Source organism: Hesperophylax consimilis, chromosome 11 (genome assembly GCF_061612785.1).
Source record: "Hesperophylax consimilis isolate HC1 chromosome 11, BYU_Hcon_1.0, whole genome shotgun sequence".
Taxonomy (NCBI): domain Eukaryota; kingdom Metazoa; phylum Arthropoda; class Insecta; order Trichoptera; family Limnephilidae; genus Hesperophylax; species Hesperophylax consimilis.
Window position 1 is genome coordinate 32,927,827 of NC_142846.1, and position 20,136 is coordinate 32,947,962.

The following is a 20,136-nucleotide window of genomic DNA, read 5'->3' on the forward strand; positions in this document are numbered from 1 at the left end:
GAATTTGAACAATTCATCAAATTTCAAAGTTAAAATTCTAGTTCTCTGAAAGTTTTGTTCAAGTTTTGTTATTATTTCATCACAGGCCGATTATTTCATTTGATTATTTAACTTGGTAGTAACAGAACATTGAAATTTGATTGAATCGGCGTTCAACGGAGACCTTTCAAATGTCAAAAAAACAAAATGGCGTTCAATTGTCATTTGACGATTTTGTCACACGCGAATTTCTGCGAAAAAACTGGGTTTAAATATGACACGAGTAGTGAGCGTTTAAAAAGGCGATTACTACAAATTAAATCAAGTTATTTATAAATAAGAGTGAAAAAAGTGATTAATTTTTTCGTTGGAATATTTTAAAGTGAAGGATAATTTCTAGCATAATAGGTAGCTACTAACTACATACTCATTGTATTCCGAACACGGTTGGAACTTGCAAACCTTTTTGGCAAACGTCCACATGCTTTAGACAATATGTCCATTGTTCATACTCAACATTTTTTATGAGAGCTGCTACAGGTCACGAGAAGAGACTCCAGAACTTAGAAACTCGAGACACGAGCGAATTGAGGAGAAATATATAATTTTAGTGAATAATCATACGAATAAAATAATAAAACTTGAATATTTTTTACAGCGCCGTTGTTGAGAAAATACCACTCATAGGTGGTGGTTTTATATGCAATCTGTGTACGTAATAACGTAATGTGTCAATAATGTACGGAGCGGAATAAATATGCCCTCCGCTCATCACAGTATAACTAAACAACCAAAAATAAATACAAACTTTTTTGGAACAATTTTCAAGGTAATATCCATCAATGCAATATATCATTGAAGAATAAGATACTACTAACAAATCTAAACGAAACATAAAACAGAACAAGACACAGAAAAAAAGATAACGGTCTAAATAGATCCTGGGATCGAATCCTTGAGAGAGACCGTTATATTTTTCCGTATCTTGTTCGGTTTCATGTTTCGTTTATATTTGTTAATATTATCTTCTTCTTCAACGATAATTATAATTGACAATGCAACGTTACAGATCTATGATAAATTATTAACAGTCAGCAACAGAGTTATATCTATACAACAGATAATATAATATATATCTATATAACAATATATATATAAAAGATAAATGACTCAACTCGAAACCCCAGAAACGACATAAATAACGAAAACTGAACGGCGAACTAACGGCGAAGAGTTATCACACTCTGTATCTTGTTTCACGAAAGTTTGTCACAATTCACACTGACTTTCAAATTTTAGAAGTTGACATTTGCGTAGATAGAGCCGTGCATCATTTGATATGGAACAAGCTTTCTCGGTAACTGCGAACGAATAATTACACCAATTACTCATGTACGTACTAAATGTACAAAGTGATACTAATCAATAACGGATCATCTGTAAAATCGGTCAATTTTATACACACCCCATATTGTATATATATATAAAATTCTAAAATTTTAAAAATATATATTATTCAAATCACAAAACAGTGTGCAATTTGTTTACACTGCCAACAAAAGTATTTGCAATAATATTAACATACTTCAATCAAAAAGTAATACATTAGAATTTTGCGAAGCCAGTAAAATAATAAGACAAAGATGTATTGTATAGGAATTATACAATTTGTACAAAGAAACGTTATTATCTCAATACCAATGTAGCATAATTTTGAAAAATACGAATTAGAAAGTTCAAATAAGCACGACGACTTTATATTAAAAAATCTTTACTGCACCATTAAAATGGCCTCCATCTTGAAACGGAAACCGAACATGTAAAAGAATTTTACAGACATGAATGCCAAGACTAATTTACAGGCATGAATGCCAAGACTAATTTACAGACATGAATGCCAAGACTAATTTACAGATATGAATGCCAAGACTAATTTACAGACACGAATTCAAGGACTAATTTACAGTCATGAATGCTAAGACTAATTTACAGGCATGAATGCCAAGACTAATTTACAGGCATGAATGTCAAGACTAATTTACAGACATGAATGCTAAGACTAATTTACAGACATGAATAGCAAGACTAATTTACAGACACGAATTCAAGGACTAATTTACAGTCATGAATGCTAAGACTAATTTACAGACATGAATGGCGGCCTTTGTGGTCGAGAGGTAAGGCTCTCGACTAACAAGCTGGAGGTTTCGGGTTCAAGTCCCGACGTGGTAGGTAAATTTCATTTGATAAATTTGTGTTATTTCACAAATGACTCATTTAAAATGATATAGATTCAGATTGGAAGATACTCTCAGTATCGCCCTGGTGTCAGACCACCATTCAGAATTGAAACGTTGTTTGAAATGACTTTGACCGTGTTTGGTGACCAGAACTAAATAGCCATGTACTTCATCACATTTCCCTTACCGATCTCCTTCCCCTCCACAATACCTTAAGCCTCACAACATACCCTAATCGGGGATGCCATAGTATTACTGGCTCCAGAAGGTTTGGAGCAGTTAGGTCTCATGTGCGTCTCATTTAACTTTTTATTTTTATTTTAAAGCGGTCGAATCCTACCAATACTTCGCTACGCTCAATAAATTAAATAACAGGAATCGTTCTAAAATAACGTTGCCAATGAAATAAAAATGGACGTGTATTGAAAATAACAGACATACGAGTATATTTTTAATAAATTTGTTAAAAAACTCTAGGCGAGCAAAGTTGGTTTAGTATCGATTTTAATGCCATTTTTTTCGATGAACAAACAGGGCAAGTGAAATTAAATAAAGTTCACTACGTCATGTGATTTTACTCATCTGCGCGGTGTTATAACAGCGGAGTGGAATAACAATTCGTTACTAAAACATCACAAACAGCACGATAAGCCTTTGTGATTAGGTCCGATGAAAAAAAACTTTGAAAAAGCATAAAAAATTACACACATTCAGAATAATAAGCACAAACGTCAAAGGAATTTCAAGTGAGATAAAACATCATGGCAACAATGCTGACAGTTGCTGAAAAATTCAATTTGGCATCAGTAAATTATCGTTTGAATATTAAATTCCATTTTTGATTAAACAAAAACCGAAGCAGCAAAGTGTAGGCGTCACGAATGATCAATTTGATTGGTTATATACACAGACATAGGAATTAATAGACGAGAAGATAATGGCGAGGGGTAAAATCAACTGTTGAAGAACGAAGGGAGTGAAGCTGACTGTGATTCGTCAATAAATCAATCTGACAGTAAATAGGCATCTCGCATTATAATATCACCATTTACTTCTTAAAAGTAAAATCTGCTTTTGAATGAATAAACATTTTTACATGGGAGCGCAAATTACTCGCCACGTTATGAACAAATTTGCGAAGTCCAAATTCGGCAAAAAAATTCGGTTCTATTTTCAGAGTCGAATATTTCGTTTAAGTATTTAGTTAAGACACTTTTATAAATGTTCATAATTTACTTCCCAGCAACCAACCAGCTTTGTGTTTCGCGTCCAGACGTTTCTCGATGTGATAGTGACAACTGATTCATATTATACGATGTGAATATGCTTAAAATAAAGTAAAATAATGCTTATATATGGAATGTAATACGACAATTGGGTTTATTCTCTTTTTCACATCTATTTTTACAAGTTTTCATAGTACAAGTCAACATTTTGCCGTGTTATTTCGTAAAATGAACCGATGATGCCTCGACCATAGTTCGCACAAGAATGATGACGTCACGTTTTCAAATTTCACTTGAGGCCATACGCGAGCGCAGCCGGCTCCAATGGAACCGGTATGGGGAGAGGGGATAATACGCTTTTAATCACTTAGGGCAGGTCTACTAATATTCATATGTCTATGGTTATATATTAATGTCAGGATATCCGAAATGAATTAAAGTTTATTTTAAAAGGTAGCTATTAAAAATAATAAAAATTATTGGCAAACAGAATTGACATTAATAGCATTTTGAAACTGTCAACATAAAATATTTCATATTTCAATTTGGGAGGCTGGTTTGAGTACCGCCCCGATGGGAGCTATTTATTGGATAACCAACACCTCTGCCATAGGAGCCCATACATGGGTGCCCGGGTTCATCGGGTGAAGTGTGTTCAGGATGCACCTGCCCACCAGGTGCGTGGTGTGCCAGATCGGGAGAGGCTCGTTTAAGGAGACTCTTTGACTTCTGCACCCTTCTTTCTTGACCACCTTGCGCCGCAGTGGGGGGATATATTCTTACGTTCGGCATTCCTGGACACAATGATTCCTAGATTCCTACTCAGCCCTCATACTATTTACCTTCCCATAACTTCCTCTTCCGCCTTTCCTTAAAACAAAAGACCCCTCAGAAAGCATCCCCCAAGGCAACATAGGACCTAAGGGAAATTTCCACACTTCCTGTGTGGGGTTAATGTAAAAAAATCAATATATTCTCAATGTTAATTTGCAAGGCGGTGAATTCAAGGGATTGGTTAAAAGAGTAATTAGTATTGAATTTATCATTACATTTAAATGTTTCTTTGCATAGAGTTTGCGTATGACAGTAATGCTGACTTGTCACTATTAATATTTGAACCAACATGTTTTATTTGACCTAGCAAACATACCCCGATTAAGGGTGCAATAATTCGACTTGCTCCGGACAGCAGGGAACAGTTGGAACTCTAGTGCAATATTAACACGACAAAGACAATGTATAAATGATTTAAGATTTTCACGGCCAAAACTATTTTTGTTATTTGTTTTTGAGGTGTTATGCCATGTTGCGCTAAACCCTTCTTTAGCCAACGTTTTTGTTTGCTGTCCGAAACGTTGGCTAAAGAAAGAGTTAGCGCAACACGGCACAACACCCCAAAAACAAATAGCAAAAATGTATAAATACGTACTTGAAAATGCAAGTAACATTATTTTCTGCGTGCGAAAAAAAAAGATTAATTATTGCTGGCATGAATACTATTTTATATCATTTATTTTTTTATTTATTTTTATTTATATACGTACGTAATAATGAAGCCTTAGCGAAAATGTTAAATAATTAATGATAATTTCAAGAAAATAAGGGAGGACTAACCTCCCTGACTCATTAGGAAAGGAACCTGAAATTTGACAGGCTTCCCTGCCATGAGAACGTAGGAAGCTACTGTAGCCAGCATGTGAATGACAGGTTAAAGCGTTGAGTAAAATTAATTTTCTGAACGCTTTGATAATCTGTTTAATGCGTATTATTTGCGTATGGGGAAAACAAAAAGAAATTGAGCAAATTAATTAAGCGGAAGTGCGTGAAAATATTTATATGGAAACTCGCGCTTACGATACAACGTCTGTAGCTCATTTAAGAGAATTTGGTTTAATAGTTAACAAAATTAGGTTCATACATTAAATTCCTTATTTATTTTTGATTATTTACCAATGTAAGATAAATAAAATTTTTCCAATAATCAAAAATATAAAGCGAAAAATCAGTAGAATCTTTTAAAGCAGACTATATTTACCTACTCTCGAAGTTTACTGGCGTCATGAAATTTGTGCACAGCTTCATGTGTGTGAATTAATTTGATAAGCGCATTTCTAAACACGCTTTGGCATTTCACTTGTTAACTATGGAGCCTTCAAATACCAAACTTACATAAAATAGAAGATCGACTAATAAATTTATGATTTTTTGCTTGCTCGGTAAGAAAATACATGAATGAAATGATGACTTTTGTACATAAGCTAAGCTGGTTAGAGAAAAAAGCACAAAATAATGTAATTAAAAACATAATACATTCATTCAGTAAGAAAACCTATATTACAAAACTTATCAATCGTCCTAATACAGTCGGCGTTTGTCAGCAATATTATTTTGGCTGTTGATGAAAAATATGTATTTTTATTATAATATTTATACATTCTATAAAAAGGAAAAAAAGCTTTAACTCGTAAAATATTTGTATTACTGAGAAATAAGTGAATCTGTCGTCATTCAACATAAAAAGAAATCACGAGTTAAAACCCGATTGTCAGAAAAGAAAAAAAGTTGACAAGGGCTCAAGGAAACGTGTTTAAGATACCCTCTAAGGAATTGTATTCTGTGTGGTGTGTGCTCTACGTGGTATTTATTCTGCGTGGTATGTATTCCGTGTGGCGTGTATTCTGTTTGGCCTGTTTAATGCGTGGTGTGTCCTGAGAGAGATGTGGAGCCGTCGCCGCCTGTCGGAGATTGCTTCGCTAAACATTAAAAACTGTTCATTTGCGTATTCACGATTTAGCGAAAAAAATTGGTAGAAACAAACCATTTATTTCGAAAAGTTGTGATACTTTCTCTCCCAGTAATTTGGCGATAAATTTATAATAAATGCTAAATCTAAAAAACCCCTTTCATCAAAAACCATGACTTTCCTTCTTTCCATCAATGACATAATATATTTAGCCACCATTTTCATTAACTTGAAATATAAATAAATAAATATAAATAAATAAATTCTTTATTCCAGGATGTGGGGAGGTTAGTGCAATCTCACACATCCCATAGGCCATAGAGGATATAAGTACAGATAGTATTTACATATAGTAAAATAAATAAAAAGAGATTAAAAAATTAAAAATTAAATTGAAAATGAAATTAAATTAAAGCAGAGAAGCACGGGAATCCATCGGATCTAAGATTGTGGGAGCAAGTATCTTTCTCCAATGGTCTTCAATGCTCCATCCTGAAGTCAGACGGGATTCTATGATAAGAATGTTTCTGGAATGGTTTATCCTTTCCCTCAGTCCTGCAATCCTAAGAATAATAATAACAATCCAATAAGAACTGCGTAATTTAAACTGGTTGAATATGAGTATGACATAACTATTAAGCGGTGAGATCTGTATTCATAAAATTTATACGACTTAAGGACGGATTGAATAAGACAATTTGAACAATTCTTCTAATTTTCTTCAAGTTATGTTATTATTTTAGTTCTGTCAATTAACTGGCCTATAGTGATATAATAACAGAACTTGAATAGGACATTCACAGAACTCGCAAATTAACGTTGGAATTTGATGAATTGTTGAAATTCTATGAAACAAACCATTCTAATCTCTAAATAGTATAAAATTAAGTCGTTATCTGTGTATGTCTGTTTGTGCGCTTAGTTCTTCTAAACTACGCAACGGATTGTGATAGGGTTTTAACTATCATTCAGAGAATTTCTTCCGGAAGGTTTATATACATAATAAATAAACATTATACTTATATAACGTAAAGAAAAGCAGATGTTTTGTAATCAAGTCGAAAAAAAAATCGGGCGCTTACATTGCTATCACTGGCTAAACCTTATGAGATGCATCAAAATAGTGTACTACGGAATTGTAAATCTTTAACAGGCTTACAGAGAAGTCCGTTATGGTATATGTCTCTTAAGGATAACTCTGAGCAACGCCGGGTTCACGTCAGCTAGTGTTATTTATTTCAAGGTCAATTCAAATATTTTCTACTAACAACGCCATTTTCAAAATTTTCAATATGTTACCATCGTTATCAAGTTGAAAAAAAACTCTAAGAATATTCTTACATAAACATTAATAAATATTAATGAATTAAAACAGTGAAATGAATAATATTAAAAAAAACCCACTTGAAAACGGTTTTTAGCAAATAATTTTTAATACATGAAAACAAGTTCTATGTAAACATAAGTCGCCGATAGCAAAACACTTCATACTAACTTAAGTAGAATAATTATAATTAATTAAGTAGAGTAATTATGTTCAAATCCCGGAGAACCAACGCAATTTGTAACCAAGTGTATTGTTAGAAACCTGGAAAACAAGGGGAAGATGTTGAAAAGTAACAGCTTATAACTAACTTATGAATTTCATAAATTACGGCTTCCAAAATATCTCATATTATAGATTGTTGTGTTTCTCGTGTTCTCGGAGGGTATGTCTAGTATCATTTTCAGGCACGGTATCAGTTTAGTGTTTCGAAAGCATGAAGTTTTATTCGATACACACAGTAATTTCAACCAAGCGTAGAGATGAGAAAATAAATTAAGAATAATTAAGATATTAATGTAAAAAGAATACTCGATACATAATATATTATACACGGAGCAAAATGAATATTCCTGATTAAACGTGATGGCAGGCCATTTCCTAAAAAACTATCAGTACATTCAGAATATATCGGAACACGTGTTCATGCAGATGCGTTGAAACATTAGAATTTTTATGAACATGTGTTCCGACATCCCCATAACACATTCGTGCTCTACCGACAGTTTATTAGGAAACCCGGCAATTCATTCGTTAAAGGCTTGTTTTTTGACTAGATTTAAAAAAAAGCTATATTTTATATACGTAAGTTTACTTCGTGTATATAAATAATATATTGAAGAATTGAACAATATTGAACCAACAACATGTCTTGTTTTGTCTTCTTGACTTTGAAATATGTGTTTCAAAGCACCATTCCTCATAATGGAAATTTCGTAACGAAGCTAAAATAATTGGATTGACATAAATTATTTTCCGCAGAAAAAAGGTGCGAACTCATGATACGAGAGTTCACCCTTTAGTATCCTAGATACAGCCACGTTTAATGTCATACCGGCTGCGCCAATGTTATATTATTAACGAGAGTATAGCAATTTAAATAATTGCTCTGTAGGTTCAAAAAAAAAGATTTATTAAAAACGCGATACAATAAATATGGATGTTACTGACACTACCGTCTATACTAGCTAATATCTGAGATGAGAAAGAGAGAGCTTGAGCAAGTGCAACTACTCTTTCTGTCTCACTCCAACACTACTTAAGTCATTTTACTAATCCCATACTACGTAAGCTAATATTTTCTCATAGTTTATTCGCACTGATTTATTCATTGTAATTATTATTACTAATGTTACCTTTAAAATTTGAAAAGTAATATTTTTTTAAATATTAGAATAATATTTAAACGCATAATCTGTTAGGTTTATACACATTACGATGAAAATAAACATATTATTATCTTACAATTCTATTTGGTTTATACACATAATAATGACAAGAAACATACTATTATTTTACAATTCTGTTTGGTTTATACACGTAACAATGAAAAGAAACATATTATTATCTTACAATTCTTTATAACACCGATTTCGAGAAAAAGTTTCGTACGATTTTGTTGAAAATTCTTCGTCAAATTTTCTTCCTAAATTGTTTTAAATTTCTAGCATAACGACATTTCTGTGCAGCGCAATATCGTTCCAGCAAAAATATATAAAGTTTAATTTCCGGACGTTGAAATAAAATTAATCAAACGCTGCTGCAATGCAATGCTGCCCAGCTGCCGGGAGCAATTGCTTATAATAATACATGGAAGAACCTACTAAAACCAACATTACTATGCTTCTGTGTTGCACAATTGCACCATTGAAGCGTTGCTACAAAGTTTTTCTTAAAAATGTATTTTGAGAAATACTCGAAAAATTTCATTAAAATACTCATGTGTATTTGTTCTTTAAACGCTTTACTGAAATTAGATGATTATTTTAATGTAATAAATACAGTAAAAGAGTTCCAACTTCCCCGAAGATAGTCATGAAGAAATCATCACTAGGACGATGTTCCGAGGGTGAAGGAAGTACCTGCCTTTTCAGATCACCAAACGTTCCAAAACCAATATTTTATTATTTTTTTATGTGCAAGAAACAAATGGTCTATACAGGGTGTGTCATCAAAGTATTTTAACCAGTGATTCCTGCGCATATTTGGAGTAAAAACAAACGTGTCATTTTGCTTTCGGATGATATTTTTAAATTGAAAACAAAAATGTTTGACATCGGACACCAGAATGAAATATACATTTTTTACTCCAAATATGCTCAGTAATCGCTGGGTAAAATCTTCTGGGTAAGTGCCGTAACATCATGTGTAATACAAATATAGAATAGACATATGAAGTTTGTTAAAGTTAAACCTAAAAAGTCTCTTATGATAAAGTTGAATAGAGATGGAGTTTTATTGTGTCTTAAAACAAAATTTAGATAAGGAAGATAGGTTAAGGATAGGAGATCCTCTCAATACATTCCATACTCACGAATTAATTTATGATCATATACGGAGAAAAATAACTATTGCTAATTTATTAACAAGGCAATTGCCTTGTTATTTATCATGACGAAATGCAAAAATATTCTGATATTAATGAACACGTGTTAACATCATGATAATATAATCGTAATTTACTAAAATAGGCCTGTTCGCTTTAACCAGAATTACAAATATTTGAAGAGTTTCTCAATAAATTTGCAACAATCGTTTTTCTGAGTGTATGCGCTACTTCTGTGTACGTTTTGAAATGTTGTGTTATATTGCTCACATATAAGGGGAATCGGGGATTTTTCTCTAATGTAGGTTTCACATCTGGGCAAGCGAAATAAATTGGTTTGCCGAGTTGAGCTTGACGGTGCATGAAATTTATTTAATTTTTAAACTCTGGGGATACCAAGACGTCATTCAGAATTGTTGTTCGTAATGCCCTTTCTAAGACATCAATGTTTAACCAAAGAGATTTAGATAGATCAGTACATACACCCTAAGCCGGTTTAAGTGAATACGTGTAATTTAAATTTAAAAAAAAATTAACTCTCACACCAGTACAACCGAAGCTTCTTCAGGGCTGAATAATAGAGTATTATACCGCCCTGAAGAAGCTACGGCTGTAGCGAAACACAGTCGGCAAAAAAATAAAGTGATGTTTTTACTAAGTTATTGTTTTATTTTATATTATAATATCAAGTATGTAATATATATTCAGGGTTTAGGATCACAAGGGCCTATATACAAAAACATAGTTTAAGATTGGAATGCTCATATGCTTAACTGTATACTGTATGCCTAACTGTATCTCTTAAACAGGTGTATATACGGGATAGAGCTTCGTGTCACTAATAAATATGATAATGGCATTACCGAAACCAAGTTTGACTCAAAACACCAGTTTTGTAGTTAGGCCCCTGTGATCCTAAGCCCCGTATTATACAGGGTGTATCGGCAACTAACCCGACAAACTTTAACCAGCTATTCCTTAGCACATTTGGAGTAAAAAATGTTATGGGCACTTTGCTGTCCTGTATAGTCATATTATAAATAAATATTTTTTAATTGTTCCTTACAACCAAAAAATATATCATTTCACTGAATATGTAACTAAGAATTAATGGGGTAATTTACAGATGTAAGTAAATTAATCTAAGGTCTCAAGTGAGAAATTCACTATTTGGGAGCGGAAAATTCCCAAAGGTAATTATCAAAGTCCCTAGAATCGCTTTTCAGTCATCCCTTTCCACAAGACACTTCATCCACATCTCGTTAAAGGTAAGGAACAAATGATTTAATTACGCTTCCAGAACGAAACCATTCAAAGTTACCCCTGTCAGACAATTCTGTCGTACAAGATACAAAATAAAATATATTGCGTAGACTGAGAATACGTTGCCAACAGAAAAGCTTCATTAATGCCGGTAAAAGGTTTTATCTCGAAATTCTCGTAAATACGTATCGGAAAACACAGAATCTATAAAGTCAGCTTCCTTGCGGTGGTTAAATGAATCTTGTAGAATTCATCGTGAAATAGATGAGAAAATATATTATTTATGAAGAATACGGCGAATATGTAATAGGCATACACAAGTGTACATAAGTTTGGAGACATATCGGAGGAACAGCCACTGAACCTAGGAGTCCTACAAGGATCTGTATTGGGGCCATTACTATTTATATTATATATCAACGATATAGTGTAGTAGAAAGAATATGAACGTTTAGCTTTTAAAAAGGAAATTCCATAGAATATATTTATATTGGAAAATATTGCATTTGTATTCTGATGTACTCATACTGAGAATATAAATACAGCTATGTTAAGTTGAAAACATTCCAAAAAGCTTTAATAATAATAAGGATAGTGAATATATATTGCGCAGTTTTCTGAGAGCTTACCTCAAGTGCTTTGTGAGATAAAATAGAACATGTAAAGGGGACGAAGACAGATTAATTTATTTGTGGTGCCAATGTAAGAGCGGGTTATTGGAATACGGTTCAGTTAACTGCTTAGGGTTGTAGAACCAAGAGCAATTGCCAAATACATAACGACAACCCCGCTGAACTTTATTAAAAGGACCGACAACCCAGGAATATGGGAAATGCAGACAATAAAATTAATGAAAATTATCTCATCATTGAAAATAATACTAGCAACTCTGAAAACATGAAAACAGGATAAGTTCGTCTAGTTAATTAGTACAATTAAATTTGGTAATTTTTACCGATTGTTCAAATTTAAAAATTACTAATATTTTTAATTTTTTTTATAGGTTGCCCCATCTTTGGAACGGTTGCAAAGTTCTAACCAGAATAAATTTGCATCTTAGATGGCGTCTCCGATAGATCTATCCGAATTTTTGTTTATGTGTAAAATATTTAGGAAAATGTCAGTAATTCATAAATTTAAATAAAATATAGATAATAATGACTGGATTTAATTATGCCTCAAGTAGTTCTTTTTTATAGTACATTATATTTAGCTATAAAATTTTACATTTTATACCTTGTATAAAGTATATACATATTCTAAAACTACTATTCTATTACCTACGTACTGCTATTTGAACTTCACAAGATTGAGAAATAACGCACTAATTGAGAATCGTTAATATTATTTTCGTATAAGATATTCCGCTTTGTACAAATATTTTTATATCTAGTAAGATGAATACCTCATCGAATTTAAAAAAAATAGAAAAAAGTTTATCAAGAGTTAGGTTTTCCAGGAGAAGATTATCCAGAAAAGATTATCTAGGGGACTACTATACAGGGAATCATTATCCAGAGTTAGATTTTTCAGGAGAAAATTATCCAGGGGAAGATTATCTATGAGAAGATTAACCATGGAAAGATTATCTAAGGGAAGGGAAAGATTAATGGAAGACGTAGAAGAGGAGTAGACGGATATCCAATGATGATGGCCAATCTTCCATAAAAGAGGACAAAATAAAAATAAAAAAAGAGTTTTCCGAAATCCAGAAATATCCAGTTTATTCAAGAATTATTTTACCATGCGTCTAATTTTTAAATCCAATCCTTTCAAATGTAATTTCACGAAGATTGAACTGCTTAAAAAAAAACAACATAAATTGTTGATTCCCTTTCAAAACTACTATACTGTGGTATAGCGCTGCTTTATTCAAGGGCTCTCATTAATTCGGGAATCAATCACCTCACGAGAATGGTTTCGGGCTGCGAGGGAAATGAATATTTATTATGACAAGTAAATATTCATAGAAGAACAGAGCGAGAATGCGAGGAAAAATCTCGCCGATAAATTGAAACGGATGCAGAATTTGGAGGGGTATAATAAATATTTTTAATAATGTAAAAAAGGGCGGATTTAATAATGTAAAAGGGCAATATTACTTATGATGGAAGTCAATTCACCCGGTTAATGGAATAAGAAAATTTTTGCAAATAAAAATCTTCAAATTCAGAGTATATAAAAAAGATTCATTAGGAAACATTTGAAGATTTGGGTATTTAAGTGATAGTTCTAAATAAAACAATGTAATTGTTATTATTCGGAGAAACAGTGGATTTTCCGTGACCTGTGAACAATGTTATCAAAAGATCACAAAAACCCTAATATCTATTTTATTTGGAGATATAGGTTCTTTATGATGGCGCTACTCCCCAATTCAAACACGAGAACTGATTTCTCGATTGATTTGGGTAGTTTGGTTTCAAAAGATTTTTTTTATTATTTGCTTTAACCATTCAGGCCTCGGAAGGACATTACTAGCCACAAACATCATATTCCATTATAGCCTTCGAAGGACAGATCTGACCGGGGCGTCCATACATTTTAAAAGTATTTTAATATTTTTTTCTGTAATGCGTACATAGGTGATTTGTTCATCATTGGAAAGCTAAATAATTATTCTTTTCAGTTTGTATCAAACATTTATACCGAATAACATGGATACAATAAATAAAAAATGTCACAGTGCGTGATTACGAAACGGCAGGATTTTTTCATTGACAGTTGAAAGTTAAAATTTTTTGTTGTATAAACGGCATAAAAAGTGAAGTGATAGTTTTCTTACTAATTACCTACATAAAAGGAATGTGTTCCATAAATATTGAATACTTACAAAATTATGGACGTTCCGAGTAAAAATGTCTCGGTAAGTTTTTTTGCTAACATTTTCAGGTTTGTACTAAATTTTTTTTTTATAACTATCAATGTTTATTTCAAATAAAAAGAAAATTTTATCCAGTTTCTGAAATGGTATTTCTTTTAACGATAACTTCAAAAATAAGCAATATATAGCACATTTTAGATACCTCGGGAGCATTAAGATATTCTTTGAAATTTCACAATGTCGTTGGGACTTTTTGGTAAAATTATTTTAAAACCTGAAGTGTTAAGAAATATCTTCAATCAAAAATATATATATTCATATACGGGTATATGAAATCATAATGATAAAAAATGTTATAATGGAGATAAAGGTACCTTATTATCTTTAATGCCATTGATCAAAATGTACTGACTATAAAATGGCATAAAAATGAGGATTTCGTTTGACAAAGAATCTTTAAAAATGGTATTGAATGTTACTATTAAAGGAACTATCGATAAAACTATCAAACTGATTTCAAAATACGTGAATCAATTGGAGGTTGACATAGCGTGTACTTTTGAGGTGTTGCATGGTGAGCTTTTCCTTTTTCACGAGTTAAGGTTTTGGTAAGAATTGCAGTGTTAAAAATAAGGCAGATGTGATGGTGGACACCGGAAGGCTATTTAAATGTTATCTATTGAACGTGAGACTTAAAAGAAGACATTACGCAGGTTTGATGTGATTCTTAAAAAGAACATTAGTAGTTATAAAATGTTCAATACTTACCATCTCGTATTGGACTTGTGGGCGTGTGAAGAAGCTAAAATAAAGCTAAGTTATGAAGTTATTTATGAAAGGATACATTCTCAAGGAGCCGGATTTGTCCCCCACGGCGAGGAGCTTCTGTATGGGGTCCCACGCGATGGCGGTTGGCGTGAAGGGGAATCCATGTCGAAAGGTCTGAAACAAATAAAAAAAATTTATTAATATTTTTGCTGAGATAATTAAAAAAAACTATTGAATCAGTTAACTGCACATTAATTTTGTGTAAACATCCAAGAAAATCATTAGAGGATCGTAAAACATATGGTGCAAAAGATACTGAATTAGATTCATATATACTTATGATTCAGAAAGAATAAACTCTTATTTTATTAAATCTACTAATACATTTTTAAAATACTATCCTATTATTGCTGAGTGAATTATCTGAGAGCTATTTTCCGCTTAATGCAATAATGACTATATTTTGCGATGAATTTAGCGTTTCTCAACCAGTGTGTTTATTGTCATATTTATCTAAAAAAGTTAAAAGTAATGTAAATAAAAAATTTGAAAGTTTCGAGTGATGGTTGTGGAACTCAAGGCGTTAGCAAATAACGACATTTTTAACAAAAGTCACTTTTAAATATTGACAAAATAACCTATAAATTTTAAATATTCTTCAAATAAGCTATAAATTTTAATATTGTTCAAATAAGAGATACATTTAAATATTGTTCAAATAGGCTGTAAATTTTAAAATATCCTTGAGTTAATTTTAAAATATCTATTGAGTCTGTAAAATACGTTTGGTGTCAAATATTATAAAATACTATGAAGTCGAACATTAAAATATTTTGCATTTTCAGATATAAATTCAAGATTGATTTTCGACTAGCGTTAAAATACAAAAAAAAAAAAAAACAGAGATACATCTTTTTGTATAGAGCTATTTTATTTTTTGTAATAGGAATAATACCAATAAATTTGAATTAATTACTATTATTTTCCATCTGTACAATTTGTATATGTATAAAACTTTCCAGATAAAGTAAATTCAATAGTAAAAAAAAAAAATACAAATTTCAGGCTACAAATGAATAAACTTGAATAACAATCTTAATTAATGTAGCCTTTCGTTGGGGTTGCGAGCTTTAACCCTTATTTATGGAAAATTATGCAATGAATCGTTTTCTTGGAAAGGTCTCGTCTTTTTGCCGAGATTTCCATAAATAATAAAAAGCAAAAAAACAACATGACTTGCTATTATTCAGCTTGTACTATCTACAAATGATAGATTATTATAAATAAATATCAGCAACTCAATTGGAATCGTTTTCGTTATCTTTTCATATTTTCTTTTCAAGCAAATTGTAGTTGTTTTTTTGTCACGTGTGTCATAAATCTTTAAAATACGAACACGATAACCCGAAACCCGACCATTAATCAAAGAGCTGCGCGATTCATGATGGATTGTAATAAATTGCACATAAAATAGGTGGTTTTCGTTTGCGTTGAAAAGATTGGATTCGAGAGAACGTTCATCCTTCGCAATATGGTTCGGTGCATGTTTGATATCTCAGGCGGCCAACCGTAAGAAACATGCGCTCGGAAAAGTGGCTTCCCGGCTGCAGGCGATAATACATCCTGCTTTCCGCAATATATCCTGAAGGCATGCATCTACTTGCACAGGTATCTGGTATAGCTATGTCGGAACTATTGTGCTACAAGTATAATGTGTACACGATGCTAGACAAACGTTGAGAAAATAGCTGAGAGATAAATACGTTGAAAGAAAAACTACACAGGGAAACAAATTTCGGAAAGGATAAGAAACGATTGAGGTTTCTAAATAAAATTGATTAAAAAATCTGTGAATAATTTTAATCTACGTGAATTATACTAAACTAGTTGGTACACACATACCTAAACTAATCGGTACACACATACCGAATAAAATATGAAACAAAGAAAAAAATTGCACTCCGTAAAAAAAAAATCAAGGAAAAACAGAAAAGGCTGCGCTAATTTTATAACGTTATTTCAGAGTCCACCGGTCAAGATTTTTTGGTTAGTTACACAATCAGATTTTAAACTTTACGCCCACAGTTTATAAGATTGTAAGTTTGCATTAGATTTCATCGGTTAATGGCTCATATAACTCATCGAGAGTATAGCATATTCAAAGTGCTTTATCGAAACGATGGGTTTCATTAATTTTATTGATGGGCTCGATCAATAAAATGAATGAAAGGGGGTATGAAAGCGTACTAACTTTCGTTTCACTGGGAGTAGATCAATCTACCAAAGATGATCGATTCATCGCATTGATTGCAATTTCAGCCCTGTAATATGTATTCCACCACTGTATAACTACAATACACGATATTTCATAAGACGTCGAGAGATTCATCCGCTAAGCAGGGTTTAGAGTTTGTATTAATGAGGTCACACTGCACCGGGGTTCGCTATTCCGAGGTTACACTGCAGGGAAGAGTTCTATATTCGGATTATACTATAGCGTGTCACGCCATAACAGGGTTACAATGTAGCCTGATATACTACATTACGGTTACCCTGTAAATACTGAAGTAACTATACTAATAGCAGGTTAATACTGTAGCGGGGTACACTCTAGCAAGGTTACACTGGCGGTTAGTTGGTGCCGAGAGTATCGCCCTAATAAAAATAAAAGGTATCAGGAGACGTTAAAAATGTTAAATTTTCTCCGATGAAGAGAAACTTTTAAGAGTCAAACGACGCTATAAAAAGTTGCTGAGAACTCGGAATTAGCAACTTTTATAGTTTTCATAAAAACTTTATAGACACATAATAGACGGAGAGAGTTGAGTGCAACAATTCCGATCGAATAGGTATCTTTAACGGAAACAACTTTTTATTTAAAACATTCTAGGCAACGAACAATCAATTGTTGCGAAAGTTAATATTAATAAATATGAACACCATAATAACGGTATTTTTAATCACAATAGGATTGTTGTAAATTTTTATATGTATTTTTTGCCCGCCATGCTAGGGATGTCATTGGGGAAAAATATAAGGCATAAGTTAAAACATCCCGGACCGATAACTTAACAAGAAAGTCTCAAAAAAACAATCAAATCGCAAAAAACTCCATATTATAAGAATTGACAAAGAACAGAAGTCTCAATATCCTGGTCACTTCTTGGTAAGCGAAAAATACAAGAGTATCGAATTATAATCAAGCGGAAGATTGTTGAAATTCGCAGTAGCTAAAGAAACGTACAAACGTAACTGCTACGAAGGCAGTTGCGTTGAGTTTTTTCAGGCTGAATTGAATGAATTCAAAAATAAACAGGTACTTAAAATTACACATCTCCTTCTTCTCCTTACTTCAATCAGCCTCACAACAAAAGTCCCACTAGCCGCCAGTTGCGACGCTTGTGCGATATTTACATTAAAAATTTTAAAAAAAAACATTGTGAAGAACTTGTATCAGGAGTTCATGAATAGAACTTCATTGTTTGATTACTTGCTAATCCTCAGAGAAAAGACAAACACACAAGGATAACATCCCCTAAGAAACACATTAACATACGTCTGGACGCTTGTTCAGCGCTCACCGCAGTAGCAAGTTGCAACGTCCGGACCGGTCTCTGAAGGAATATGTTATACTGAATACAAATCGGTCGAGCCCCCTGAGGATGGGTAATGTGGCTCGGTTAGAAGCGCACGGTAAGCCACGACTCAGCTTGAATATTAAAACGATTCGTTCTTAGTGGAGCTGTGAAAAGGGAAACTTAAAAAATTACGTTTTATGGAGAGTATTGTTTATTCGCATCACAGTATGAAAAATGGTAAAGCAATGGTGTTTTAGATACACACATTGATTAAAAACTGTACAAACTCAGATTCGATTTGGTAAAAATAATATATTTTAACTGTGCTTTTTTCGGACATGTTATTGACTGTTAGCGTGTGAATTTAATAAGAATTTTATGAAAGTGATGTTTTTAATAACAAATATGCGTTTGTAGATAGATAAAACAAAACTATACGAATCAGCATTTATACTTCGCAAAAAATTAATCGATTTTTCTTTATTGTAACGAGATTAAAAGTTAAGTGACATGTAAGTTTTTTCGAATTTTGTATTTTGTAAAAAAATTCGCTTGATTGTTTTTTTTTAATGTTTGAACTAAAAAAATCTAATTAATAATTATTAAACTATATTTCGAAGACAAAAATCTGGAAGGTAATTTTATCTTTTTTATAAAATTAAAAATTATTTTGCGACATTTTCAAAAAGAAGAAATATATAGCACATTTAAAATACCTAGGAAATATTCCGAAATTTACCCTCTTTGGCTGTGTAGGTATTTTATTTAGTCATTGATATAATGCATGTATCTTTCCATGAAATATTTTAGACCAGTTTTTATCTGATGTTTTTATTAGTGAGTTTTTCGCAAACACAGTTGTTTATAACTGTATAAAATTTTGGCTACGTTTATCTTAGTAAGGTTGAAAAACTTTAAACGATAAGTAAGTTATTTTTATACTTTACTTTTACACTTTATAAAAGCATAATAAAGTGCAGAAATGCGGTGATTAAAACATACAAAACATTTGTTATTTACTTCTGCATATTTAGTTTATTCATTTTGTTACTATTTTTGTTATTATCATTTTGTTATTATTATGTATTTAAACATCCGTGTGTGTAAATTTTTGGGCACCGTGCCTGTTTTATGAACTTAAATAAAAATATTGCAAGTTTTCTAATATCTTTTATAAAATAACCTATTTTGTAGTCAAAAACCTATGCAAGAGATGTTGACGTATTCATATTGATCTTATCGAAAGTATTTTCTAAAGCATTGGTTTATTTCACATGAAATTAACGAATGGAATTTCACCCGTTTTATTTCTGAAGGAAACATACAAAGATTATAAAGAAAACAAAGCTTATATATACCACGGATAACATACGGCAAATACTTAAATCACAATATAAATACAGATTATTACACCATCATTCCAACGCAATCAAAAATACATTTTTTCCCTGACAGAGAAAAAGAAACGCTAACACAAACACCGAGGCATTCGAAAAAGGGGTCCATCGATTTCATTGCCAAGCCAAGCCGAAAAAATTAAAATCAGAGTCCAGAACCGTTTGCTTTTGGACATAGGTGACCATTCAGAAGCCTTATTTCCCGTGACAAATGTTACGGACATAAATCATCAAGAGGTCAGGGGGCAA

At 32.2% G+C, this 20,136-nt stretch overlaps 1 protein-coding gene across 3 annotated transcripts in view; it reads right to left on the reverse strand.

Annotated features, from left to right (window-relative positions):
- Positions 1–20,136, reverse strand: part of Tomosyn (syntaxin-binding protein tomosyn) — a 671,040-nt gene that overhangs the window by 249,829 nt on the left and 401,075 nt on the right. For all 3 annotated transcript variants that reach the window (XM_089637452.1, XM_089637451.1, XM_089637450.1), the window contains exon 2: positions 14,989–15,086. In XM_089637452.1, the coding sequence (XP_089493578.1) occupies positions 14,989–15,086 (98 nt within the window). The remainder of the gene's footprint in view (positions 1–14,988; positions 15,087–20,136) is intronic.